The sequence below is a fragment of the Cavia porcellus genome, unplaced genomic scaffold, assembly GCF_034190915.1.
Source record: "Cavia porcellus strain 051 isolate PalLab524CR breed Dunkin Hartley unplaced genomic scaffold, mCavPor4.1 scaffold_18, whole genome shotgun sequence".
NCBI lineage: Eukaryota > Metazoa > Chordata > Mammalia > Rodentia > Caviidae > Cavia > Cavia porcellus.
The window spans coordinates 19,724,219-19,750,596 of NW_026947501.1; the positions used below are offsets into that span (position 1 = coordinate 19,724,219).

Genomic DNA, 26,378 nt, shown 5'->3' on the forward strand with positions numbered 1-26,378 from the left:
GCGTGGCTGGCTATCAGCCCCGCCCCAAACGTTCAGGCTCGTAGGGGAGGGTCACGATAGCCGCCTGAGACCCCAAGTTCTGGGCGTCGCATGGGGCTGTTGGGGCGGTTCGGGACGTGCGAAGATTTGAGGTAAGGTCTGTGCGCCATGGCGGGCGCGTGCCTCGGGGCGTCTGGCGACAGGGACCAGGTCCCCGGGGACGTTTAGCGTGCGCGGCCCGGCCCTCTTGGCCCCGCGCACTCCCCGGGGCTGTTTGCGAGGCGCCAGCTGTGCGGGCCAGGGGGCACAAAGGCTTCGTGGGGGTGGGGGCGCCTCGTGCCCAGGCCTCCATCTTGCGGGCGGGATGAGGCCACGGGGGCAGCGGGCGGCGGGTTGCGCAGCGGCGGGCGCTGCGGGCCTAAGGCGCGAGCCTGTTCCCGCACGGCCTCCCCGGGCGTCCTCTTCTCCCAAGTCGGGATGAGCGTAGCCTAGGGTCGTTCCCGCTGGGAGGGTCCACACGCCAAACGGTTTCGTCCTGTCGCCTTGTGCACGCGACGGAGGGAAAAACAACCTGCCTCACTTGTTTTAAAACATTCCCCTGGGCTGCTGAGACCCGTTGTGCGGGTGTTAGCAGCTTAGGGGCGCATGCCCAAAACCTTTTCTCAGGTCCTTTAAAATTATTGGGTTGGGTTCAGTGCATTGTTTGTAATAAAAATGAACGGAAACCTGCCAGTGCCAGGGTAGAGCGGACCTCACTGGCAGTTCCTGGGGCGAGGGCACAGGGGAGGCATCCCTGGTACACAGCGCGCAGTGGCCCAGCAGCGCTCAGATCTAGGTGGGAAGGATGTGGAAGCGAGTGACTAATACTGTTAGCTCAGTTTGCCCTGGGCAGGCTTAAAAGAAATACAAACCGACACTTCTTACCTTGTTCCCTCCATGCCCCTCGCCACCATCTTAAGTGAATTCTGGACCACCGAGTACAGAAAAGAGTAGAAAACTCGCTTTCACCTCTTCTGTAAAGGTTTTGAAAGCTCGTCTCCCACCCCACCACTGGTAATCACATCCTCCTTTGAGATCCCTTCCAAGGCCTGCCTCTCATTACACATCGCATAATATTGTGGTTTTCCCAACCCTAGCATGATGAAGGAACTGAGCGATGGAAGCCAAAAAAAAAACAAAGAACCTCAGCTGTTTAGCCAAAAGTCGACAAAACAGGAACTTTTACTCCTTTACCTAGAGCCAGTAATTCTTACAGGTTAGGGAGGCTGCAGAACTCAGGCTTTCTAAATCAAACAAGACTTCGGCTTGTGGTGTTACTCTTGATAAGTTGCTTACTACGTGCCTCGGTTTTTTTTTAACCTGTAAAATGATCTTAGTAATAGTATCTAATCTGCGATTGTGCGGAGTTAAAAAAAAATACTGATATAAAATGCCTATAAAGTTCCTGGCACAAAGAATATGCTGGGTACTGTTAGCAGTTGTTAGGATAAAAATGAACAGGTACTTGAACAGATTCACCAGTACTAATACCAGCGCAGTATTTAACCCTTCAAGGTCTCTGTCTCTGTCTTCAGCATTTTCTGATTCTTCATTGTTTAAAAATCCTTTAAGCTTTCCGGATTCCCTCCCCACAGTTAGAGTATTCATAGATTATCTGAGTTGTGACAACTGCTAGAGATCAATTAGATGTCAAATAATGCATTAGCCTAGTATTACAGTCATAGTTGATAATACGCTTTTAATGTGGTCTGTTACTCCAAACGGTCATGTAACAGTAGACAAGTGAAAGACATAGATGGAAGCTGATGTGAGTTGGCTGAGGAAAATCTTTGGGGTGAGAAGCAGGCAAAATCTCTTTAAAGAGAAGCAGAGCTTGTGGAAGAGATCTCTGGCTTTTCTGTAAATCAGTCTGTTCTCATGGAAAAACTGTTTCCTAGCTTTAAAGTTGCTCACAGGCATTATGAAAAGTAGAAGGCTTCCTGGCAGCTTTAGACTTGTTTGCCAGACCTACCAGGTGTTGGATACAAACCCTAGAAGATAATGCTTCACTTCCTGGATTTCCTGTACCACTCCTTTCAGGAAACAGGCTGAAATGTGTATTTCCTTTCAGCTGGGAGCTCCTTTGGGATGTTTCTCTTTAAACTTTGCCTGTTTGTTTTGTTTTTTGAGCCAGGGTCTCACAATGTAGTTCAGGCTGGGCTCGAACTCATGGGAATCCTGCCTCAGCCTCCGTGCTGGGACTACAGTTGTGCACTGCCACTCCCAGCTTTAAATCCCAGCTGGCATATCCAAAACAAACTCCTTTCCCCTCTGCACTTCTAATCAAGAAAAACTCAGGTGTGAAATCCTGTTTTTGGTATAGCTGCAAAAGATGTTGAATTCTTTCTGGGGAATACTTTTTTTCCTGGGAGCTCCCTTTCATTGTGACATTACATGAAGACATTAGAAACCTGCCATAGATGTGAGCTTTTTCAGGTGTTCTGTTGCAAAACCTTGAAGACAAGGAATAAAGTTTCTCCTGTGTGCCTGGCATAAGTGAGATAAGTGCTCATCAAATGGTCATAAAGCCATTGTAGTAGTTCCTTAATAGCAACGGTCCTGACTTACCAGCCTGGCGTTTCTGAAGCATTGGTGTGCCACACAAGTCATCTGGAGGTATTGCTAAAATGTAGATTCTAATTCCAAAGCTTTGGGCAGGTCCTGAAAAATCTGCATGCCCAGCAAGCTATGAGGTAACCTGGATCACACTTTTCACACAGTTTTGAGTTGTAAAATGCTAACCAAAACCTCTGTATTTCTTTTTTGTTTGCTTAGAGACTTTTTTTTTAGACAGGGTCTATCTACATAGCTCAGGCTGGCTTCAAACTGTGGCAGTCTTCTGTCTCAGCCTCCCAAGTACTGGGATTACAGGCATGTGCCACCATGCCTGGCAGTTAAAGATATGGGTTGGCTTTATTTTACAACTTTAGAATCAAGACAACAAAAATTTTGTTCCATGAAATAAAATGAGTTCCATGTGGCCCAGTTTCCTCTGACTATAGAAGCAACTTGTGTTACTGGAAAGCTGTTTTTCTGCTTTGCTTTGGAGAAAAAAATGTTGATTAAGGTATTCTGTCCTCTGAATCCTTGTTCTCAGCATCAGAGAGTTTGGAGTTGAGAGGGGAGGTGGCTGGGAGCTCAGCCAAGCTCCTTGTAGATGTGACCATTGCATGTCCTTAAAGCCATCTGCAGACCTCTGCCAGTAGGTGAAGACTGGTCTTGAGGTGAGGCTGCCAACTGGAGAGCCAGTGAGATAGTTGCTAGGCTCTGTTCAAGGCCCTGGGAGCTCCTCCTGTCCTGTGAAGCCAAGGAAAACTTAGAGAAGCAGCCCAACAGGGAAAAGAAGGGGCTGCCCAAGGCACGCTGCCATGGCGCAGGAGACATAGTTGGTTCTCTGGAGCTTTGAGCCTCTTCGTTGTCAGTGTGCTTTGCTTTCACCTGCAGTGGTGGATCATCTGCTCCACAGGGAAGAATGGCCTCTCTGGAGGACCGAGGCTCCTGGTAGCTTTCTGCAGCAGAAAGGAGGGGGCGGGCAGGGAGCAGCAGTAACTCTTGGCCATTGACTTCCAGCGTCAGAGCTGCAGCCACTGCCGCAGCCCTCAGTCTGCCCTCTGTCAGACTCCCCAGTGTGTGTCTTTGCCTCTTTCATGTGGCCACTCACCTGACTGGCCACTGCCTTGATGCTCCCTTCTCCCATAAATCTAGTTCCCTGCAAGCCTACAGCCTCCTGCCCTGCTGGGTCCTGCTCAGCAGTCTGGCTCATTGACCACATTCTGCTGATGTGTGTTCATGCATTTGTCTCTATACCTGTGACTTTTTTTTGGTGCCTGGGATTGAACTCACGGCACGACCAAGTAGGCACTTACGCCACTGAGCTAAACTGCCACCCATATATACCAGTGACTTTTAGAAAAAAAAAAAAAAAGATCCACACTTACGGGCCCTAGACTGCTAGGGTTTGCCCCTGGAGCAACACCCAACCTCTCAGTGCCATCACAGGTAGCTCTATGGACTTGGGGACAGGATGGCCCTTGCCAGAAAGAAATGTTCAGGGAATAGTTTGAATGAATGAGCTTGTTCTAAAGGGAGCTGCTGATTTAAAGAATCCCAGGGAGCCATGTTTGGTGAATCCTAGTCCTAGCGCTCGGGAGGCTGAGGCAGGAGGACTGCTACAAATTCAAGGCCACCTTTGGGAACATAGTGAGTTAAAGACCAGCATGGTGAGGCCCTGACTTAAAAAAAAAAAAAAAAAAGTCCCAAGGAAAGTCCTTTTTTGTTCAGAGAACTGTTTCTGAGATGATCATTCCTTCAAATTAGTCAAAAGTGAACGACTACCCTTCCTCACAGTTCATAGTCCTCCTCCATCCAGAACAGGAGAAGGAGAAAGCCCCAGTAGCTTGTCTGGTAGGACTGCCCCAGGGAGATCTGGCACATCCCAGGAAGAGTCAGAATACCACGTGCATGGTGCTGGATATTTTTTCAATGTGGGGCAAGAATGAGCAGGCCTGCATCACTCCTATTTATATCTGGTGAGCATAGTGCCTTTGCCAGTCTGGGAAACTAACGAAGGATTTCTTTTTCTTTTTGTGGTGCTGGACATGGCATCCAGGGTCCCATCAATGCTAGGAAAGCACTGTGCTATTTAACTTACATGTGCTGTCTCCTTGTCTGGACAAGGAGAAGTCACTAGTGATACGTACAGATCTTTCTTAGAGGAAAAACAGGGTTCATTATTCATCAGATTCCAACTCCCTGATGCTTCCTTGCAAGGAAGGGGACTGCCTAGGACCTCAGCTCACCATGGAGCTGCTCACATCCTGGAATAGTGGCAAAGGTGTGGCCTGAGAAGGCAGAGGCCTTGTTGTAGTCAGGGGTTGTACACAGAGAACAACTAGGATTAGGACATGGAGTTCATAATATTTTTATAATGGTCACCGGGAGTTAACATAGGAAAATGCAGGAAATCTATCTGCAACACCAAAGACATAGATTATTTAGTCAAGAGCCTAAACCCCACAGCAGTGTCCCACATGAGTCCAGATAAAAACCCAGAGCTCAGGACAACGCCTCCACGAGTCCAACTGGAAGTCCAGAGCCCACAAGAAGTACTCACACCAGTCTCTTTTACGGATCCGTGTCAGGAAGACCCAAGGGTCAGCGGTGGAAGCCAGAAAGTCTATGCCAGCAGGATGAAGGAGCTGTGCTTAGTGGGATGAGGGTTCTACCCTGGAGCTGAGAAGTCACACTCACAACAAAGTCCAGGGCTATCCTGAAAGGCACCACAGCTGTTCTCAGGGACACGGAGGCCCCGAGCTCCTCCGACAAGCACAGTAGTTGGGTACATGCCAGGAAGCAGCATGACAAGTTCATCCTGGAGACTAAGCAGCACATGTCTTCCCCTCCAGAGCCAGGAAGCAGTGCTCAATGTGAAGACCAAAGCTTCTCCAGGAGAACCAACAGCTCAGACAGCAACTCAGGAGAACCCACAATGCCACCTTAACGTCTCAGCTCTCTCACACCTCCCCTTCTTCTTCACCTATTTATCCTGGCAACCCTCCTCAGGTGGAGCATCTTCGCTCAATGCATGCTGATGTAATTCAGCTGGCGTTAAGTTGACCACCAGTTCTCAAACCATAACAGGCCTTGCCTTCATAGGTGGCATAGTCTCTCTCATAGGAAGGGTCCAAGCAGAACCTCCACCCCGCTCCCAAAGGGGCAGAGGAATGATGTGTAACACTGAGACTCTGAAGAAGTGAGGACCAGACTTGATGCAGTGTGCAGCACACCCCCATCCCCACCCCACAGATGCTGACAGGACTGACCCTGGAACACCAAAACATGCATTTTCCATAGCACTGTCTTTCTTCAGCACATGCTTTAAGTCTGCGCAAGTTATTAGGGGACTTACAAGTACTGTGCCATTTCTGAGAACATTGCTGAATTTTAGACGTTCTTACCTGATTGCTGAGGAGCCTCTGGCCAGTTAATCTAGTTTCACTTTGTGTTACTGTGAGTTACCTAGACGTATCAGCCAGACAGTTGGTAATGTGTCCAACACATCCTCCTGTCTAGGATACATCAATACCTTCTTTTTTGGATAACAAGGTCCAGAGGAAACAGAAATGCACTGTATAAACCAAGTGCTTGCATTCAGGAGACTGAGACAAGAGAATCACTGTGAGTTTGAGACCAGCTTGAACTACATAGTGAGACTGTATCTTAAAAAAAAAACCAAGTGTTTGTTTCCTTCTTGCCCCGGTTGCACTTTCTTTCAGCATCCTGTCTTGAAACCACAGCTGAGAGGAGGTAAAGGAGCTCTGGACATTGAGAGTTTTTATACATGGATTAAGAGGGGCTGATAGGAAGTCATGAGCTAGATTCAGTGTCCATCATAATTTTTTTTTTTTTTTTTTTTTTTTTTTTCTAAAAAGTCCATCATAATTCTTCAGACTCTTGGCTCAGCTTATTTCCATGCTTGGGAGAACATAACTGGCCCGTAAGTCATCATGTGCACTTTCATAAAAGGCCACAAGGTGAGGATGTGGCTTCATGAAAATCTGTTTCTCAGCCGTTCGGTCACTCTTCTGTTCCTCCACTCACTGGTCTTCTTTCTCTTGGGTTTTGTGAGCTTTTCTCTTTTGTCACTTGTTTCATGATCACAAAGGGCTTGTATTCTGGGGTCAGACAGGCTTGGACAGGAGCCCCAAGCTATGGTTTCCCCATCTGGAAAGAGGATAGTGGGATGCGGCCACCTGCACATGCTGTTGGGAACACAGACCATTACCACTGAGGGGCCACGGGCCGCATGTGTCACAAGGTTTCACTGGTTCTGCACCTGGTGCAGCAATGCATGTGGATGCACCAGCATCCATGCAGATGATGTGGTGTTTATCACAGTATCGTTTGTACCAGTGAAAGATAGGCGATAAGCTGAACCCAGATACACATTCAAAAAAGGACTGACAGAATAAACTAGAGTGCTACCTGGACCATGATTAGAAAGGGTATTTCATGTGCTAAATCATTGCTAAGTAATAATTTCCAAGATACTTTGTTTAAGAAGAGGAGGAGGAAGAGAGGTGGGCATGGTGGCACAGGCCTTTAATCCCAGCTCTCAGAAGGCTGAGACAAGAGGATCACTGTGAGTTCAAAGACATCCTGGGCTACATAGTGTGTTCAAGACCAGCCTGGACTACAGAGTGAGACCCTGTTAACAAGAATTCTGACAAAGCCCCCTGATAATAATAATAATAATAGTGAATGCATATCATGCCAGGCACTATTGTAAATGCTTTGCATATACCTGGTCATTTAGTTCAGGGGCAATTTTAAATTTATAGCATACTTCATGTTTATATTTGAGCCATATATTGCCTACCAAAAATTGTTTTCCTTTTAACTCTTTGTCTGTCTGGTGGTCATGAGAATTGAGTGAAAATACACAGGAAGTACATGCTCTTCTGTCTGGTCACCTCTGAAGTGGACTGGGGCCTCGTGTCCAGGCAGCACAGGGCTGAACTGTTTTCCAGCACAAAGCAGTGTCAAGGGTCTCAGGTAGTACGTGCAGTGCCTCCCCAGGTTGCATTTCCTGGCTCACAGACAGGCAGAGTGAGCCCCTTGGCAAGCTCCCCTGCCACCACCAGCGCCACCTCTCCATGCTTTGCCTCCATCTCTAAGGAAACAAGGCTATTTCTGTCCAGGGTTGAGCTTTGAGGTTTGCCCAAGTGCACTGTAGGCGGCTGCTGACATCCTGAGCTCACAGTTCTCACCTCCCCTTCTCAGCCCTCCTGGAGTTAGTCTTCCTACTCTGGCTTTTCTGCTGACATCCTGAGCTCACAGTTCTCACCTCCCCTTCTCAGCCCTCCTGGAGTTAGTCTTCCTACTCTGGCTTTTCAGGCCCTCTCAGTCAGTGCCCAGCAGGAGCCCTGGCTGGCCCTCTAGGGCAAAGGGTGGTTACCCTCTGTTGTCCTGGAGCTCTTCTGTTTACAGATCCTGCTCTAATTCTTTCCCTTCTTGCCTGAGTGCTTGTCCTCTGCTCCCTCCCCTGTTTGCCCCAGTCTGCTGTCCTTTTCTCAAAGGTGGTCACCTCACCCTGGAGGGCCACTCGCACAGTTAGTACCTGCCTGGACCTTGGAGGGCCACTCCCACAGCTACCTACCTGCCCAGCTTTCTGTATAGGTGCCAAGGTTGGCATAAACCACTGTGGCCTGAGGAGAGTAGCTGACCTCCCTCCTCACTCACTGGCCATCCTTGAACAAGATGCTCCACCTGGCCCCACTGCCTCAGTATGGTTCTGTACCCTTAGAGGGCCCTACACTCCACCAGGCATCCTTCTGGGCCAGTGGTTACCTGACATTCCCCAACTGGCTGTTCTCTAGGGCAGAAGGGTGAGAGCCAGGCCAAGCTGCTTGCCAACAGACTGCTGTGACACCAGAACCACTGCAGGATTGTGCACTGGGAAGGTGCAGCTGGCATCTCACCCAGAGGGAAGGAAGGTCAGGCTTCTTCACCTGAACAAGAGGCCGGGCGGCAAAGGTGACTAAGCAGGACTTGCACCTCCACTCTTGGTTAGACAGTAAAGGCAGGCACTGAGACCAGCGCTCCTGCCCTGCTTGCCATTTACACTCACTGCCCCTGTCATCATCCAGTAATCAGGAAAGGCTGATTTCCCATTACCACGAGTTAGTTAGAAGGTCCACCCCTCTAGCCTTCAGTGTGTCACGTCAGGAACCGCACAAGGGGACACTAATCAGAGACCAGAATAGCTCAAGGAGGACATAATCTTTATGCTTGAGATTTGCAGAATTAAGAAGCATCTTTTTTTTTCTTTTAAAGATAGTAAAATACAACCAAACAAGACAGAACAAAGCCAATCAAGACAATGCAGTGAAATTGGTACAGTACTTCAGAGCAGGATACCAGGATAATAGTAATAGGTACCATAGTTCACAACACTTGTCCATTCCATCAGGTGTACAAAATCAAACCAAACCCAGAACACTATAAGACCAATCAAAACAGAATATTGAAAAGAGCAAAACAATCAGAACAAAGCGAAACAATGAAAGCAGTATTGGCCTTCAAAGACAAGATAGAAGGAAATGCCCCATATTTGCTATATTGCATACAGTCACCCTCCCAAAAGATGATCACACCTCTATGGGCTGACCTATGCCCCGGGTCAGCATAATCAACCAAACAATGCAAGCATTTCATTGCTCATGTACCTTAGTTGCTATCAATTCTAGCTGTCCTCGAAACCATCAGTTGCTAAAGGCGGGGGCGGGGGGGGGAGGCAGTTGATTCTCAGCCCGCGCACTGGTAGGCTCACGGGCTACCTGGCACATCTGCAGCTTGCGCCGCTTACCAGAAAGGATGGCTCGTTGATTCCTTGGTTGATCCCCCATGTTCCAGCATGGCTGATTCTTGGGCAATGCTGACTTGTTCTGAGAAGCATCTCTTAACAAGGCACTTAGGATCAAATATGTGTCGTTTGACCATAAACTCCATCTGAGGAAAAGCACCCACTAGTTTGTGATCACGATCTCCTATATAAATGGCCCCTATATCAGCCCCCAGAAAGCTGCCTTCCAGTTAGCCACTTGTGGTAATACAAGTTTTTCTATACCACTGCCTTGCTGCCCAACGTACAGCAGGCCAGCCAAGCCTTGCACACAGTAATGCCTATGATGCCCTTCATGGATGCCTGCTCTTCCAAATGGAAGCAGCCACCAGAAAACCAGGACAAAGTTCTGTGCCTCTTTTTCATCCCCTTTGGAAAGGTCCAGGGCAGAAGAGAAGCTTGACTTTCTTCCCTTGAGGAAATACAGTCACCATTTGTTATCTGTTTTCCTTTGACCAAGAAAAAAAAATTGCCTTATTCATTAAAAACCAAGGTTTCCTGGATGCTGATGTTGAGAACCTTATACTTTTCTCTCCCTCTGTTGTAGGGAGCTTGAAGGATTTTGGGGAGCCCTGACCTAGACACAGCTCGATGGCCCTGGGTGAAGAGAAGGCAGAGCTGGAAGCCCACGTGGACACAAAGGCCCAGTCCTGCAGGAGGTGGCACCTTGAGGAGCAAGACGGGGTGGTCCAGGGCCCTGAGCCAGTGCAGCCGCCTTGCCAGGAAGCTGAAGGCAGGCCTGCCTCGCCTGTGTGCAGAACAGAGGGGCTGCCTGCCCCTGCCTGCTGGGCTGGGGCTGACCCTAGCGGTGCCTCTGGAATTTACCTGCCACAGGCCAGTGTGGCCAGCAGAGCTGCGGTAGCTGATGGGTCTAGGCCTGCTCTTGGTGGCCTGCTTTCTCCTGCCATCACAGGGACTGGAGACCTTTTGCACTCTGCTGGAAGCCAGGTGGGAACTAAAGCAAATGGGACTCCGGGTTGAGCAGTGCTGTCCTTTGGGAGTCCATGCCAGCATCCCCGCTCCATCTGACATCTTTCCTTGCCTGCCGTGCAGTCGGGAGAGTCAGGGAAGCTGGTGAATGAAGTGGGACTCAGGGAAGGTGGCAGTTAGGATCTGCAGATCTACCCGGTTCCAGGCCCCATCCCTTAGCCATTTTGATGTGCTGCCTCCCTGAAGTGGGGGAGTCCTTTAAACAGATCAGAAATTAAAAATGAAGAAGCTGAGATGAGTGACTTGTCCTGCCAGTGGTCGGTCAGGTAACACTGGCCTTTGAACTGAGTGGGCTGCTGCCTGCTGGGGCCTGCTGGGCTCAGCTCTCTTCTCAGTATGGTGACGGAGCTTTCCCCCGCCCAGGACATGCTGTCCAAAGGGTGTGCAGTGTTTTCAAGCTTCAGCACAAAGCTGTCTCAGCTCTGCTTGCTCACAAACAGCCATGGAGGAAGAACTCCTGAAAGGCCCCAGAATGGGATCATCTGGGGAAAGGCTTCCAGGTGGAGTCTCTTGGGGCTGCGCTAGTGCACACGCTCATTTACCTGGTGCTGGTGCTGGTGATTAGGTGGTGGTGGTGGTGGTTAGGTGGTTTTTCTGTTTTTGTGTTTTGAGACAGGGTTTCACTACATAGTGCACACTGGCCTTGAACTCACTGCGTCATCTAAGCCCGTCTAAAACTTGGGACAGTCCTCCTGCCTTAGCCTCCCAAGTGCTGGAATACAGGCCCCTTTGTCTGATTTTTGTCTTGGGTCACAGAGTTTTCATTTTGAGATCATCCCTGAATATCACTGGGGCCCACAACAAAACCCAGTTTTCATTTAAGAAGAAAATAGGTTTGATTACTTATACCTGAGTACCTTTTCTTCCCTCTTACTGCAGATAAAGGAGTTGAAGCTTTCTGCCTCCCAGGAGCTACCTCAAACCATTAACATGCCCAGAACTACAGTCCTCTGCTCCGGACACGACGCTGATACTGAAGGTGACTCGCCCCGGGTGCTGGGCCTCAACAAGCAGCCTCATGTCCCAGGTGTCCCTTTCCTGTCCCAGTGGAAGTCCACATTAAGCCCAGACGCCACCGCTCTGCAGCTGTCCAGCAGCAGCGTCTCTGCCTCTTCTGCGGGCAGCAGTCTCCAGGCTTACCACGAGAAGGTGGAGCCTCAGAGTGGCTCCCTTGCCAAGGTCGCCTCCTCCCTGGAGCTGGCCGTCCCCCAGCAGCCGCCCACTGCAGGAGTGGCAGGGGCTCGGCTCCAGTGGTCGTCACAACCTTCAGCCTGTAACGGTGACTCTGCTGGCCTGGGCAGGAGGCGCCTCTCCTTCCAGACTGAGTATTGGGCCTGTGTGCTGCCAGATTCCCTGCCTCCTTCTCCCGACCGCCACTCCCCGCTCTGGAACCCAAATAAAGAGTACGAAGACTTGCTTGACTATACTTACCCCCTGAGGCCAGGGCCTCGGATCCCAAAGCAACTGGACAGCCACATGGCAGCTGATCCCGTCCTGCAGGACTCGGGCATAGAGCTGGATAGCTTTTCTGTCTCCCCTGCAAGCACTCTCAAGTCACCCATTAATGTCTCCCCCAATTGCCCAGTAACAGAGGTCCCCGCCTTACCATTTTCTGGGCCCAGAAAACCAAGCCTTAAGCAGTGGGCCTCTGGAGTACCCCAGAAGCAGGGCATACCTTGGAGCCAGCTTGCATCAACACCTAAGGCCCCAGGCCATGGGAATGCTCCTTGGGAGGGCAGAGAGACCTCCCTGAGGGGCACAAAGGATTGGCTGCCTGTGGGCAAGCAGCGCAAGCTGGGCTTTCCCCAAGTGAGGACAAGAGACAGAGAGTGGCCCTCGCCCAGGGCAGAGAGGGAGAAGAGGGCCAGCCAGAGTGTCCCACGTCCTGCCCACATGGAGTCTGGTTGGAAATCAGAAGAGGAAGTGGAAAGCGATGAGGAGTATCTTGCCCTGCCCACTCGGCTGACACAGGTTTCTACTTTGGTTTCATATCTAGGCACCGTGCCTGCATTGGTGACTCTGCCCACTGGGGCTGCTGGGGGACACAGCTCTTTAGAAATGTTGGACAGTAATGGACCAACTTCCCTTCTGTCAGATTCCAGCCAAAGCCAGCCTCCTTCCGAGTCTGCTCCCCACAGGTCTGGAGCCCCTGAAGGCCAGAACCTGCCCAGCTGCCTGTGTGCCCGGAACTCTGCAGAAAACAGTCTGATGAGCAGCCAGGCTCTGAGGGTCTCCTCGGGACTGCGAAAGTCATGCCCCTCCGTGCCAACTGGATTAGACAGATGGCCCTTCTCAGACCCAGATGCTAAAGAGCCTTCTTCCAGGAAAGCCGAAGAACAAAGGAAAGACTCCTTGGTCCAGTGTGTGCAGGTAATGATGGTCAGCATGGACAGGCTTTGTCTTGTCCCTTTGTGCCCACATCACAATAAAATGCCTGGTACTGACCCAGGAACTCTTGATGTGCCAGGCTCTGCTGTACCTTACCTTTCTTTAGTCCTCATAGCTCTTGCCAGATAAGTACCATTCTCATTTTGCTGTTTGGAGAAAAAAAAGGAGGTTGGTAGCTTGCCCACTTCTAAGCAGCTAGGAATGGGAGCCAGGCAGGATGCTGAGCTGAGCTGAGCTCTTAACCGCCATCCCTGGCTGCTTGCCACTTCAGAGGTGTTCTGCACCCGAAAGGCCGCATGTACACGGGCCCTTAGGTAACACCAGGATTTGCAAAGTCTTGGCTGTCTTGGAGCTTTATTTGCCACAGTAACTACAAAGATGAGGGGTATCAGATGTGACTTGATGTCTTTGCCACGGAACCGTCTTTTGTAGTGTGCCTGTTGGTATCTGGAGATGTAATTAATTCTGAAGAATTGTCAGGGCCAGGCAGATCTGGATTTGAATCATGCCACTGTCTTCTCCAGAATTTTTTCTTGAGTGTTTGTTTGTAAAATGTGGGTTTCTGCCTCGTTAGGCTATTATGTGGATTAAGTAATTCCGGCCAGAGCTTCACTCAGTGCTTTGACCCAGGATGAAAGTTCAGGAGTTTGCCTTTTCGCACTCTTCAAGCTTCTCAGTGTCCTGGGTGGCAGGGGCGGCTCACTGCATACTCTGTCTGTACTGCAGTGAGGCACTGCAGGGTGGCAGGTGTCCTGCTGGCCCCTAAGAGCCTGCACCACCAACACGCCCTGGTAGGTAACCTGCCCACAAGTCACCTGGGTTACTTGCCTGTGGAGTAGGTAGGACAGTGTTACCATGTACCTTTCTTTTGTGATAAAGATTGGTACACTACACTGAAGTTGTTTGCAGCTGTGGCTTCAGGTTTGTCATGATTTAGTTACTTGTTTTGTGTGCTCTTTTCCCCACACTAGTTTAGTGGAATTGTGTTGATCAGGACTTGCTTTCTGTGGGAGACGCTCCCCTTCTGTCCCGCTCCTCCTCTTCTTTCACAGCTCCACTCTGACCTGCAGGGATGGGTTTTCTCAGCTTGTCATTGTTATGGTCACATCTGGCTGAGCAGAGACAGAACAAGTAGGGCTGCTCGTGTCCCCGGCAGGAGGAGCTCTGGCCCTCCTGGAGCGTGGAAAGCAGGAAGAGGAGGCGAATGACTGAGGGAAAGCTCTGGAAAGGTGCCTTGTTGCTCTCCCAGAGTCGTCCTGATACTTTCAGCCTTTTGATAATGTAAACAGCGGTTCCCAGTAACACTGATAGAGCTGTGTGTTTTGTCACTGCAGACCTTTTGCTGTCAGCTGGAAGAGCTGATCCACTGGCTGTATAGTGTCACAGATGTCACTGACCTTGGGACTCCGCCCCGGTCCAGTCTCACTGGTCTCAAGTCTTCTCTGCAACTTTACCGGGTAATTGTGTACTCTTGGGGTGGGGGGCGACGCTGAGAAAGGGTCTCACTGTGTAGCCCAGGCTGGCCTTGAACTCGCAGTGATCCTCCTGTATCAGCCTCTTGAGTGCTGAAATTACAGGTATGTACCATTATGCCCGACTAGATTTATTTTGACTTGGCACAAACTTTGGGGTCTGGGTAAGGTAGGGTGATAAGCTGGAGGCCAGTGTGGGCAGTTTATCAAGCTGTGTGAAAAGTGAATAGTAATGGGGTTCAGTGCATAGTGCCACAGAAAAAGGCAGGAGGTTGTGTGTAGCTCAGTGTACAGCACTCACCCAGCATGTCCATAGCTCTAAGCTGGATCCCTAGTACCATTCTCCACAAATTTTAGAAGTTTTTAGAGTAACTTCCATTGTGATTTCCCAAATGTCTCACGTACTTATAGACAGTAGACTCACTATTCAAATCTAGCTATTTAAATAAAATTAAAGGTTTAGATTTTTCAAGTTGCCAGTAGTTACACTCCAAGTACTCAGTTGCTACATCTACCTGAATAGTGTAGGTACAGAACCCTTCATCACAGAAAGTGCTGTTGGCCTGTGCTGATATCTAACGATGAGTTGAAACTATCCTGACTCCAGAATGTGCACAGACTGTTTTGATAGAGCCGTTGTAAACAAAATGTTGAGGCTCAGGTTTGGATTTTGGTTTATTTTTCATCTTTTCATTAATGTCCTGTTTCTGTAAAGAGCCCTCTTTATGAGTTTGAGCATGATTGTATATTTAGAGAATGGGGGATAAATCGCGCAGTTGTTTCTCCTAAGCACACAGTTAACCTTGGCCAGTTGCCCACAGGTCCACCTGGCCAAGCCTTTGCGCTTCATGAAGGACCTTGGGTGCTAGCCATGGTCTCTGCTTGATGCTAGGCTAGAAGGGCTTCTTTGGGTTTCTCACTCAGCCCTGTCTTCAGCAGAAGAGGTTGCGGTTTACCTGAGCCAGGGCTGCGTCAGCCTGTGCTGATCTGCTCTCTGCCCACTGAACCACACCCCAGCTGGAGAGAAGGTGTTTTCCATTTTGGAGCCAGCTGAAAGCTTGCCTGCGCTTGAGGGGCAGGCTTAGCTGCTCCACCCTATAAGGAATGCTGTTTGCTGCTATGTGAAGAGAGGTTGCCATGAGTTCTTAGCCAGAGTGAGCACAGAAGAGGAAGACTCAGACTAAGAGTCCTGTGTGTACGTACAGACCCTGGTGTCCATGTGCACATACACACACGCCTACGCAGGTCTCCCGATGCCAGCTCCAGGGCCAGCGCCTCTGTAAGGAGAATAGCCCTGTTAGACTTACCTCAGTGGCCTTTGCTCCCACTGACCAGGGACAGACTAACCAACTCCATTCCCTCCCTTTGATTTCTCTTACCCTCCTGTGTGTTGGCTTCCAGGCCAGCCAGAAGCAGCCACCTTATTTTGTGGGCACAGCCGAGGGCTGAGGCAGGAGTTGCTCCTGCGGGTCAAGGCTGAGGCCTCTATGCTACAAGTGAAACTGCCTTGTCAAGCCCTTCCCCACACAGTAGTGCATGGTTCATACGTGTGGATGAGCTGTCTTGGGGCCTACTTGCATCAAGACCTAGTGTGAGCATGTGTGTGCTCACATTTTGACATGTGATTCATTTGTACTTTATTGTAAGATGGTAGGGCTGAAGCAGCCTCTAAACTCCACATAGTGTCAGAGAGTAAGTATAGGTGTGAGAATAAAGCAGGCAGTCAGCAAAACTGCAAATCCAACAGGAAATTATCACTTCAAAATGTGAACAACCAAGTGTTGGTCATGAGATTTTGACTTTACACTTTTCAGCAGCTAAAGATCAGAAACAGCCAGCCACAGGCCTCGTAGCCATGAGGGGAAAACAGATGAGCTGCTGGAGAAATTCCCGGCTTTCCTGATGCTGAGGCAGTTCCACGAGTTGTGCACAGAGAGAAAGAGAGGTCACCAAGGTGGATGCAGCAGCTCTCGGGGGCTCTGTAATCACAGACTGCTTGTGGTTCTTTTCATGTCCTTTCAGACAGAGTACACATTATTTGGGGAATCACTTCTCAAGTGAAAAACTCTTCTGTCAGAGTAAACAGAAAAAAACCCAAAACACCGACTTTGTTTCCCTGGGCTCAAAGAAGCTGGAGTTAAACTAGTCACTGCCTGTGTCCAGTTATCTTGCCTCGTGTTTTTTTTGAACAACTTTCATAAAACGATAGTAATGAAGATTTTTTTCCTTTTCCTGACACATCTTAAGCAATTAAAGAGAGATGTCCACGAGCACCAGTCCTTGACAGAGAGTGTCCTAGAGAAAGGAGAGACTCTTCTTCAGTGCCTGCTGGACAATACCCCAGGTGAGATGCTCGGGAGCGTTTGTCTCTTATCTTTTTATTTTAGACTGACATGTAAGTGCACAGGCTTACAGGGCACAGTGTTGTATTTCAGTACATGTGTGCAATGTATAATGATCAGATTGAGTAACCTGGTGTATTCATTAGCTCAAACATTTATTTATCATTATCATTTCTTTATGTTGGGACCATTCCAAATCTTTACTGGATATACTGAAATATACAATTATTGTCATCTGTAATTACTCTTCTGTGCTATAAAACATTAGAAATGGGACAAGGGATAAAACTCAGTGGCATGCACAAAGTTCTGGGTTTGATCCCTGGCACTACCAAACAAAACCCAAAGTTACTCCTCCTGTCCGACTGCGCACACCTCCTGTCCATCTTTCTCCACACCCTTCTACAAGATCGACCTTCTAGCTTCCACATGCAAATACACGTATGTCTTTTCTGTGCCAGCATAATGTTCTTCAGTTCTAGTCATGTCATGTTGCAAATGAATTTTCTTTTTTTAGGATTGAGACTCTTGAATATATCATATTTTTCAATCCATTCATCTGTCAGACGACACCTAGGTTGATGTCTACTGCAAATGTCTTTGACATTCTGATTTTATTTCCTTTACATGTGTACCCAGTAGTGGGACTGGTAGATCATGTGGCAGGTTTATTTCTAATTGTATGAGGAATTTCCAATTTTTCCACAGTGGCTGTACTATTAATTCCACCAGCAGTGTGTCTGAGTGTTCCCATTTCACTGGAGCTGCACCATCAAATGTCTTTGTGATAATAGCTGTTCTCACCAGAGCAAGGTTATACCTCATCATGATTTTCATTTGCATTTTCCTCATGATTTTTTATAGTGAGTGTTTGGGGGTGTCATTTGTGTATCTTGAGAAGCGTCCATTCATGTCATCCCATTTTTAATTCTTTAAAATTCTTTATGTATTCTGGGATTTATTTGCTTGTTAGATCAGTAGTTCAGATTATTTCCCCCTTCTGTAAGTTGTATCTTCCCTGTTTGCTGTGCAGAAGCCTTCCAGTTTGGTGGAATTCTGCCTGTCAGTTTTGTCGCACCTAGGCTTTCAGGGTCATAGTCAAAACAAGTCTTTGCCCAGACCAGTGTCCTGCAGCATATTTGCCCAGACCAGTGTCCTGCAGCATATTTTCTTCTAGCAGTTTCAGTTTCAAGAGTTACATTTAGTCTTTGGTCCATTTTGAGTTGGTTTTATACAAGTTGAGTGATGGGGGTCCAGTTTAAATCTTTTGCATATGGATATCCAATCTTCCCAATACCCATTTATTGAAGACTATCACTTCTCTGTACGTTCTTACTCCCTTTGTTTAAAAAAAAAAAAAAATCAGTGGGCTCTAGAGGTATGGATTCATTTCCAGGTCCTTTGTTCTGTTTCATTGGTCTGTTACTTGTTTTTATGTGCTTGAAGTTTTGTTACTTAGCTAGCACTTAAATCCTTTCAGCAGCAGCGTAGAGACCTGCATGGTGCTGGGTAAAGAGCCAGTATTCCAGGAACACACCCCTTCCCACTGCCGGGCCTTAGCGCCCACGGTGAGGCTCTGTGGGTCCTTCACATCATCACTGCCCCCGCAGACCCGTGGCAGGACAGATAGTCATAAAAGTCAGCCTGGCAGAAAATTAGGTACCGAACCTGCAAGAACAGCACTCTTGGCTTTGCTTAATTTATGTTTCCCTGGTGGTATTCTGGTAGGAAGTTTTGGTTTTCACTCAGCAGCCCTTAGCTGTGGCTGGGGTCTTCAGTAGGCAGCCCTCATGAGTTTCCCATCCTGCACAGCTCCAGTTGAATTCTCCTGCTTATCTGTTTTGGGCAAGGATTTGTTTCAGGAAAATACCATATCCATCAAAAGGATGTGAAAACAGTCTGTTCCCAGGGAACAAAATGAAGTATACTGACAAGAGGGATGGTTGTGGCATGCAAGGCCAGTTCAGTCCTGTTTTGCAGGATGGATTCCCAGCGTAGGGAATTGTGAAACAAACAGCAAAGAGTGTTGTAGGAGCCTGGGGTGAAGCGTGCTGCATACTGTGCCCAACAAGCAGGCACAGATCATGAATTCGATTCCTGGTACCAAAAACAAAACAAAGAGTCCTTCTAGGTGTGTCCGGCCAAGAATTTATGGTCTCCCTTATCATCTGTGGGTGAAGCTATGGTACGAAGAATCAGTGAGAGTGCTAGGTTGAATTAAACTGATGAATCCCTCGAAGAATCCCGATTCCTGTAGGACTGTTAAGTGAGGGCTTAAAGAGCCCATCTATGTTGTGCTTCAGCGGGAGAGTGAGATAGCATTTACAGTGGCATCAAATAGCATAATCAAAACGGAGCAGGACCCGGGCGTTGAGCAGCAGCGAGGGGCACTGTGCTTAAGAGTGGTGGGCAGGTGCGTATCAGGGAACGCTGGGGAGCATTCTTTGCAGGGAGGTTCCCTGTGCATTGCAGAAAGGCTAGCACCACTACTGGATGCCTGCCACCCTCCCACCTTGAAGTAAACAACCCAAAGCATTCCCAGACCATTCCACTTGGGGGAGAAGATCTGTCAATAGGCAGAGCATTTTGATGGACAGTGACCACTGAAGGGCTTTGAGCAGAGAAGTCACTGTGCAGTATGAATTGTGTGAGCCCTTTGTCGCCCTCTGACCTCTTAAGATCTCTGTTTTGGTTCGTCCCATGTTCTCTCTTGCACTAGGATCTTTAGGTTTATACTGGGGCAGAAACTCAGTAAGCCAGGGCCTTTGCTGCTTGTAATTGCAGTAGCATTTTACTGAACACTTAGCATGAGCTGAAGCAGCTAGCATTATCTTTTTTTTGGTACCAGGAATTGAACTCCAAGTCCTTGTGCTTGCCAGAAAGGTGCATTATCATTTTTTTCATTAAGTTACAGCTCTGTAAGACAGATACTGTTATTATTCTTAAGAGTTGTGAAAATGCCTCAGGCAGCTGCTGTGCACGCCTCCAGCTGTCAGATTATCTGAAGGTGCAAGAGTCTGAGCAGAAAGGAGATCACTCAAATACAGGAGCTTCCTCTCTTCATGGAGGCCACATGTGAAAAATAGGTCTCTTAAGTTACCGTTGGAACTTCAGAAACAGCTTTCAGTGCCTGTCCTATTTAAGATGTTACCCACCCTGCCCTGCACTGACAAGTAACGGGCAGTTCAGAGGCTTTTCAGTTTTCTGTTGCTCTCAGATGTGTATGTGGGCCTGTTCAGACTGACACACTGCCTCTTCCACCGCGTCTAGAACAATCAGAACTCGTGGAGTTCTTGTGAAAATCACAAGTTCCTCCTGACACTCCTTCTTCCTCAGATCAGTGGAGCTAACACATATATTCCCCTGAGAGCACATTTTCTTACTTGGCTGGAAGTGTAGTTTTAGGGATGTGATGCCAAACTTCGCAGCCTCTCCAAGAGATCTTATTTCAGCCTCCCGATACAAGCCTCCATATTTCTTGACCCCACTTGTACTCAGCTATGTGCAGCTGACAGTTGTCTCACACAGTCCACTCCCTTACTATAACGGGTTAATGATTACTGTAAGTGAGCCAAATGGGATTCTTGTATATTTGTACTCATTTAAAACACAAGAAACAGCTGGGTGCAAATTTGTAATAGCCAGGTCTTGGAAACAACTTAAATGCCCATCAGTGAAGAAACGGATAAAAAGATGTGGTATTTTTACACAATAGAGTACTATTCAGCCATAAAGAATGATAAACTAGAGATTTATAGGTAAATGGATGCAACTTAAGAACATACTAAGTGAACTAAATAAGACACATTGTAAACATTGTATTGTCTGATTATCGTGAGATGAAAGAAACATGTTTGTGTACATATATGTATATAAAAGATAGTTAAGATACTAAAAAATAAAAATTTTGATGCAGCCAAAAACAGAGTAGCTGGGTGCAGTGGCACATACCTGTAACCCTAGCACTGAGGGACATGAGGCAAGAGGATCACAAATTGAGGCCCTCTCTAGGCAGCTTAGTGAGACCCTGTGTCAAAAAATAAAGGCTTAAAATGTACTTTCATGATAAGAGTGGCCTTGTGTACAAGTTGCAGTATGAAAAGGGGAGAAAACATATCAGAATCACATTAGAAAAGATCTGTTTTAGTCCCCTTTCCAACTTTTTTGGCCCCTACCCTTTAAAAGTTCAAACAAAAAATTCCCTGAATTCCATTGCCAACATACAAGACTGAGCAAAGGTCAGATGAAGGCGAACGCAGTCTGCCCCCCACCTCCACCATAGCCAGGTGTCACCTAGTTGTAGTCCTCTGCCAGAGACAGCTGGCAGGACTGCACTCTGCCCGGGTGACAGGGGCCCTGATGTGGCCTCCGCAAGGGCTGATCTCAACACAACCAGCCTGTCTGTGCTCCTCCTCCTCCTCCCCCTCTTCCTCCTCTTCCTCTTCCTCCCCCTCCTCCCCCCGGCAGTCTAGTCAGCACTGTCTGCAGATACGCAGCTTCCTCCTTCCCCTCCTCTGCTGACACATGTTGCAGCTGTGGCAGGAAACTTGGGAGCTTGTTAACACAGCTGATAAGGCACCGGAAGCTAACACAGTCTGTATAACAAAAAAAGTACATTTTTTAAAAGGAAAAAAAAAAAAAAACTGCTGTGTGCGATCCACGCTGACCCCAGCCCATGCCCTCCTCACAGTATTCCACCACTGCAGGAGTGAAGCTCAGCCTCACTAACAAATCTTCGTCCGTTCACTTAGGGCCCACGAAACAGTTCATGAGGTTCCCTAATACATTCACAGAACACCTGTGTGAAATGCCAGCCCTCCCAGCCAGTGGAAGTTGACAGGAGCTGGTAGTAGGCCAGTGTCCTCATCTAGGCATACTGTTTTATTTCACTTTTACATTTTATGCCCAAAAGGATGTGAGTGTACCCTATTCTCATCCCCTCATTCACCTCATACCAGTCACCAGAGAACCAGGTCTGTGTAGCCTGCTGTAATTAAATCCCAAGTGGCACCAGCAAATTCTCTCAGCTATAATCAGAAGTCAACATAGATTCTCCAGTGCAGCCATAAACATAGGAGCATCACTGTTGGGGCAAGGGGTGAAGAGGGCTGGACTGTTGCCACAGTCTGTCTTAAGCCAACCCGTGTCCCTTTTATATATACCTGCTAGTGTTGAAGGATGTTCTCGGGAGGATTGCAAAGCAGTCTGATGAACTAGACAGCCATGCAGACCGGCTTTATGACGCCATCCTAGCCTCTCTGGACATGCTGGCCGGCTGTAGCCTCGTCCCTGACAATAAGCCAGTGGCAACCACAGAGCCCCCAAGTGCAGGGGTTTAACCAGGTAAGTAGAGGAACCCAAGTAGGAAGTCTGCCCTTCAGCCCTACTGCTGATTAGGACACAGAGCTCCTGCTATGACAGTTAACTGTCACTTAGGAGTATGCTGAGCATGTTTAAACAAATGAGGTGCTGGAGGATCATCATTGTACAGAAACAGGAGTCGCTACCTTTGCCAGGAAGGTTATGGGTCCTCCTGCGGTTCCCTTACTTTGTTTCCCCCGTCACTTGCTGAGAATGAGCACCTCCATGTTTCTGTTGCCCAAGCCTTAGACTGTACTTCATTTCGGCCCATGTACACTTCGATATGAATTAGGCTACTTGGCCTGTAAGGTCTTCTCGCCCTTATTCAGTGTGCCCCATCTGCAAGCATCTCTGCAGCACTAGGTGTCTGTGAACCCCAGTTCCTGCTAATGCTCCCTTTCCAGATTTCCGACATCACTCATACGAAAAAGGGACAGGCAACATGAGTGTTTTAACACTTTGGAGACTTAACGAGTAATGCAAATTCTTTTTAGCCCTCAAAAACTCAAATGGAATGATAGGAAAGGGTCTTAAGAGAGTGCTTGCTACTGCCCAACACAGTAATTCTGCGGTACTGTCTCCAGAATTCTGTTTGTAATGCTAAAAAACAAAGCTGGAATGTGCTTTGAAATTCTGTTTCAGGTTTTTTGTTTTTCTTTTTGTCCTTGAAAGAAAATGGATTGGGGGGGGCTCCGATATTACAGGTAAGAATTCACTACAGCAATCAGGTGTGGTGGCATATGCCTATCATCCTAGCAACAGGGAGGCTGAAGCAAGAGACCAACAACTTTAAAGGACAGCATGGGCTACTGAGACCCTGTCCAAAAAAAACCCTAAGATATTCCAAGAGTTCTACATTTTCATTACAGATTTATGTAGTCATCTTAAGTTTTGAAATGAATGCAGGTGATTGCTGTTGTTTCTTCTTTTGCAACATTTGCACTTTCTCTTTCAGACATGTTCTTTAGCAAAGCTGCAGTCGCTGGCCAGAAGTTGTTCTTAGGAAGAAAATGTTCAAGAAATCCTGGCATTAAGGAGAAAACTTTAATGTGCTAGCTTTAAAATGTCTTTCTCTTGTAGAAGTAAGGGCTGTTGCGTTACTGTTTCTATTTACAATGAATGCTTTTTTAAGGTTTCCCTTTTGGTGCTTCTCTATGAAAAGCATGTGTCTGCAAGTTTTGATGAAATAGTAAGATTTACAGGTCTTGACTTCTCTCTATTCAGTTAAAAAAAATTGCAGTTAAACCTCCTAACTCGTCCACCTGTTGAGGTCACTGACAAAAGACTGGAGAAAGAAGATCCCAAGTACAGTATCTGACATTCTCAGACACAAAAAGGGCCATGAGGCTGAAAAGAGCAATTGGTTGGCCAGAAACCTTGGGTCTTTTTCAAGAAGTTAGGCTTAGGTTTTACATTTCCTCTTTAAAAAATTTTTTTTAGAAGAGGTTAGCCAGAGGTCTGCAGAAGAAAACCAGTAAGGGAGTAGAACTTCTACAAACTACTTTGGGCACAAGTGGCACCTCTGCTGTCTTTGTGGCTGAGGTCTTCATCTTCCTGCCTAGCTGGTCCCTTAAAAGAAAATGTGCCAGGGAGATGGACAACTGCTGTGGTGCTTCAGCTTGGTTATGAAGCTGCTTAATCAGTCGAGCTTAAGGGTGATTCTGGGAGAACTCCTCCATCCCTTCTACTCTCCCTTGGATAACTACTACTATAGATAGCCAGGGAAGGGAATCGATAGGGTCTCGTAGCATGTCACTACAGGAACTAAAGCTGTTAAGAGTGAAGAAATTCTTGGTCGTTAGGGAGCAGCCATGTTAAGTACCCTGTCAGGAAAGTGGATCCATCATTTAAAGCATCAATTCTCAAGTTCTTTTGAAGCAAAGCAATCATTTATTGCTACTAACTACAGATCCCCCCCCCCTTGCCAAAGTTCTACTTGGAGCTGGGGGCGGTGGCACCTGCCTGTAATCCTAGCACTTGGGAAGCTGAGGCAGGAGGGTAGTTACCAGATTGAGACCACCAGCCTGGGCTACAAAAGTGAACTCAGGGCCAGCCTGAACTGCACAGCAAGACTGTATTAAAAAAACAAAAAGTTCTATTGGGGTTTTGAATAAATGACAAAAGAAGGCACAGTAACAGCATCTGAAGTTCTATTAAATGTGATTTTTCTGCTTAAAAATTTCCTAGGACAGATACTGAAAATAGCTATTGAATTTCTAATGTTTAATGATTGGCTATTCAGTAGTAGCTACACGGAAAACAGTGTTTCAAGTGTCTGCTGCTACTATAGTAGCATAATGTGGATTTAAAGGCACGTGAGAATTAAACTTTTATGATTCTGCTATCTCATTAATCTTGATTCTATAAACACTAAGATTTTTAAAAGACAAACATCTCAAATACTGGCAAATACTTATCAATTGTGTGTGTGTGTGCATACGTATATACACAACTTGTATTTCTTGGAGCCTAAAAGTGATGTTTCCCCTCTGATGTAGCTATAACTGGAACATGCCTTTTCACTGTGTGTTAGAGCAGTCCTTAGGAATTTAAATCCATTTGACAAGCATGAAAATGGCATTTTTGAAGATGATAAACTTACAGAAACGAACTGGTTAATACACCAACTTAGTACAGAATGTGGTACTATTCCCGCTCACTGTCGTAATCAGCTTCAAATGACAGGAATTCTGAATTTTGGAATATTCTAAAGAGTGCTCTCTGAACATAGATGCCACAGGAATATTAACGTGACTGAAACATCTTCAGCTACAGAGTTTGAAACCTTTCTTAAAACTCAAGCTGAAGACTGGGAATATAGCTCCAAAGCACAAATGCTGCCTGGCCAAGCATGAGATCATGAGTTCGATCCCAGTTACCAAAAACTTAAGCTGAAATTGCTTCAGCGTAGGAAGATGTTGCTAATTAGCATTTCCATCAACAAACACTGCCAGGTTAGACTGAGTAGCCAGGCAGGTTGGCACACTGTGTTGCTATACAGTAAAATTTCTCAGTAATCATTAAAATTAATGGAACCTATGTCTGTGGGGAAGTGGCAGAACTAAAGGCTAGCAAGTTCAAGACTGAATTCTTGTTATAAATACCTGGCTAAGCTCCAGCAAATACGAGGCAATTTCTGAAACAACGTGGGAACACAAAGAAGGGCTGATGTAAGATATGGTAGGAAGCCATTATATATGCTAAAAAGAAATTTCTATCCAAGGTTAGAGAACAAAAAGCTAGTGCTCAGACCATTACAGCTGTCCTTTTGTAAAGGATTTCTTTCACCAAGGTTGTTCCTGCTTTGACAGTGATTTTGTAAGCTAAAGTATGACACCACTTGTATTTAAAATATGACAAGTAATCATTCCCTTTATTATGTGATGTGAACTGGTTAAAGGCCAAGGCAGCCTTCAAATGTTTATACTTGAAAATGGGGTTAGAAGTAGGAATATTTTTTTCAAAAATGGATTTATTGGAATATATATAAAAAGCCAACAGTGAAGCATGCTGAAATGTGTTAAGTTCTAATTTTGACTGCCATCAGGAAAAGAACATTTTAAGATTTTCCAAACTAAGTATGTAAATATGCTCACATATCAAAACAACTCATGTAGTATTTCCTGGTAACTCGCCAAGAATATCCTGACAGTTGAACAATTTTTGCTATATAAGACTAGAAATACAGCATCACGTTGTCTCATATTTGTTTTGTATCATTTAGTTACTTTAGAAAAGTTTGTGAATACTTTGCCCCCTTTATATACTGTATGGATAAGAGAAAAAAACTTTTTAAAGCATTAAAAAAAAAAAACCCAGATAGCTATTGGTAACTTCAGAATTTGTCAGTTGCCTTACATAAGGATGAATAGACCCAACAAGCACATCTATAATACAAAGTAAACTATGATTTTATTGTGAAATTCTCATAGATGGAAAATTATTTATTCTGTTCATTTCGTTTTACAATAATCTTTCCACTTATTTTTGTACCATGTATTTCAATTGCCTCGTTAGTGAAAAATAAAGAAACCTATACTTTTTGGCTTTGTTTTGTTCCTTATTAAAGACCCCACCAAAAAAATGTGTTGCTAACAGCCATATCTCAAGCACATATGTCAAGAATATTTTGGTTGCTACTTTATTCTAAGGAAGTAATCTTTGACCTCTGCCACTTTAAAATGCCGGTGTCAGCGACAGGTTTTTTGTTTTCCACAATAAAGTAAAAACAAACTCTGGGATCCTGATGGTCCTATTTAACAAAATTTTTACGTATCTGAGAATTTTGCTGAAACAGTTATCTTTCATTATTCTCACCTAGCATTCATGTTGCAGTTAATTTTCAGGGATATGATGTCTAAAGTTGAGGCAAACAAATTTCCTGCCTTATACTATGCTGGGGGT

At 46.7% G+C, this 26,378-nt stretch overlaps 1 protein-coding gene across 3 annotated transcripts; it reads left to right on the forward strand.

The window, feature by feature from the left end:
• On the forward strand, window positions 1-26,017 carry Cep68 (centrosomal protein 68). Of its 3 annotated transcripts, XM_013150051.3 has the most exons (8): window positions 1-131; window positions 9,969-10,369; window positions 11,291-11,390; window positions 12,408-12,781; window positions 14,134-14,256; window positions 16,519-16,615; window positions 21,783-21,956; window positions 22,930-26,017. In XM_013150051.3, the coding sequence occupies exons 2-7, from the start codon at window positions 10,013-10,015 to the stop codon at window positions 21,950-21,952; spliced, it is 1,221 nt and encodes a 406-aa protein (XP_013005505.1). In that variant the 5' UTR covers window positions 1-131; window positions 9,969-10,012; the 3' UTR covers window positions 21,953-21,956; window positions 22,930-26,017. The 3 variants fall into 3 exon arrangements, with proteins under 3 accessions (XP_013005505.1, XP_003467527.1, XP_063085592.1); XM_003467479.5 differs by having other exon boundaries at window positions 11,291-12,781; XM_063229522.1 differs by lacking the exon at window positions 9,969-10,369 and having other exon boundaries at window positions 26-131; window positions 11,291-12,781.
• The last annotated feature ends 361 nt before the right edge of the window (window positions 26,018-26,378 follow it).

Coding starts and splice junctions, on each gene's coding strand:
- Cep68 (XM_003467479.5), top strand. CDS start 10,013: ATGGCCCTGGGTGAAGAGAAGGCAGAGCTGGAAGCCCACGTGGACACA. Junction 12,782..14,133: donor CCTTGGTCCAGTGTGTGCAG/GTAATGATGGTC, acceptor TTGTCACTGCAG/ACCTTTTGCTGTCAGCTGGA. Junction 16,616..21,782: donor CCTGCTGGACAATACCCCAG/GTGAGATGCTCG, acceptor TATACCTGCTAG/TGTTGAAGGATGTTCTCGGG.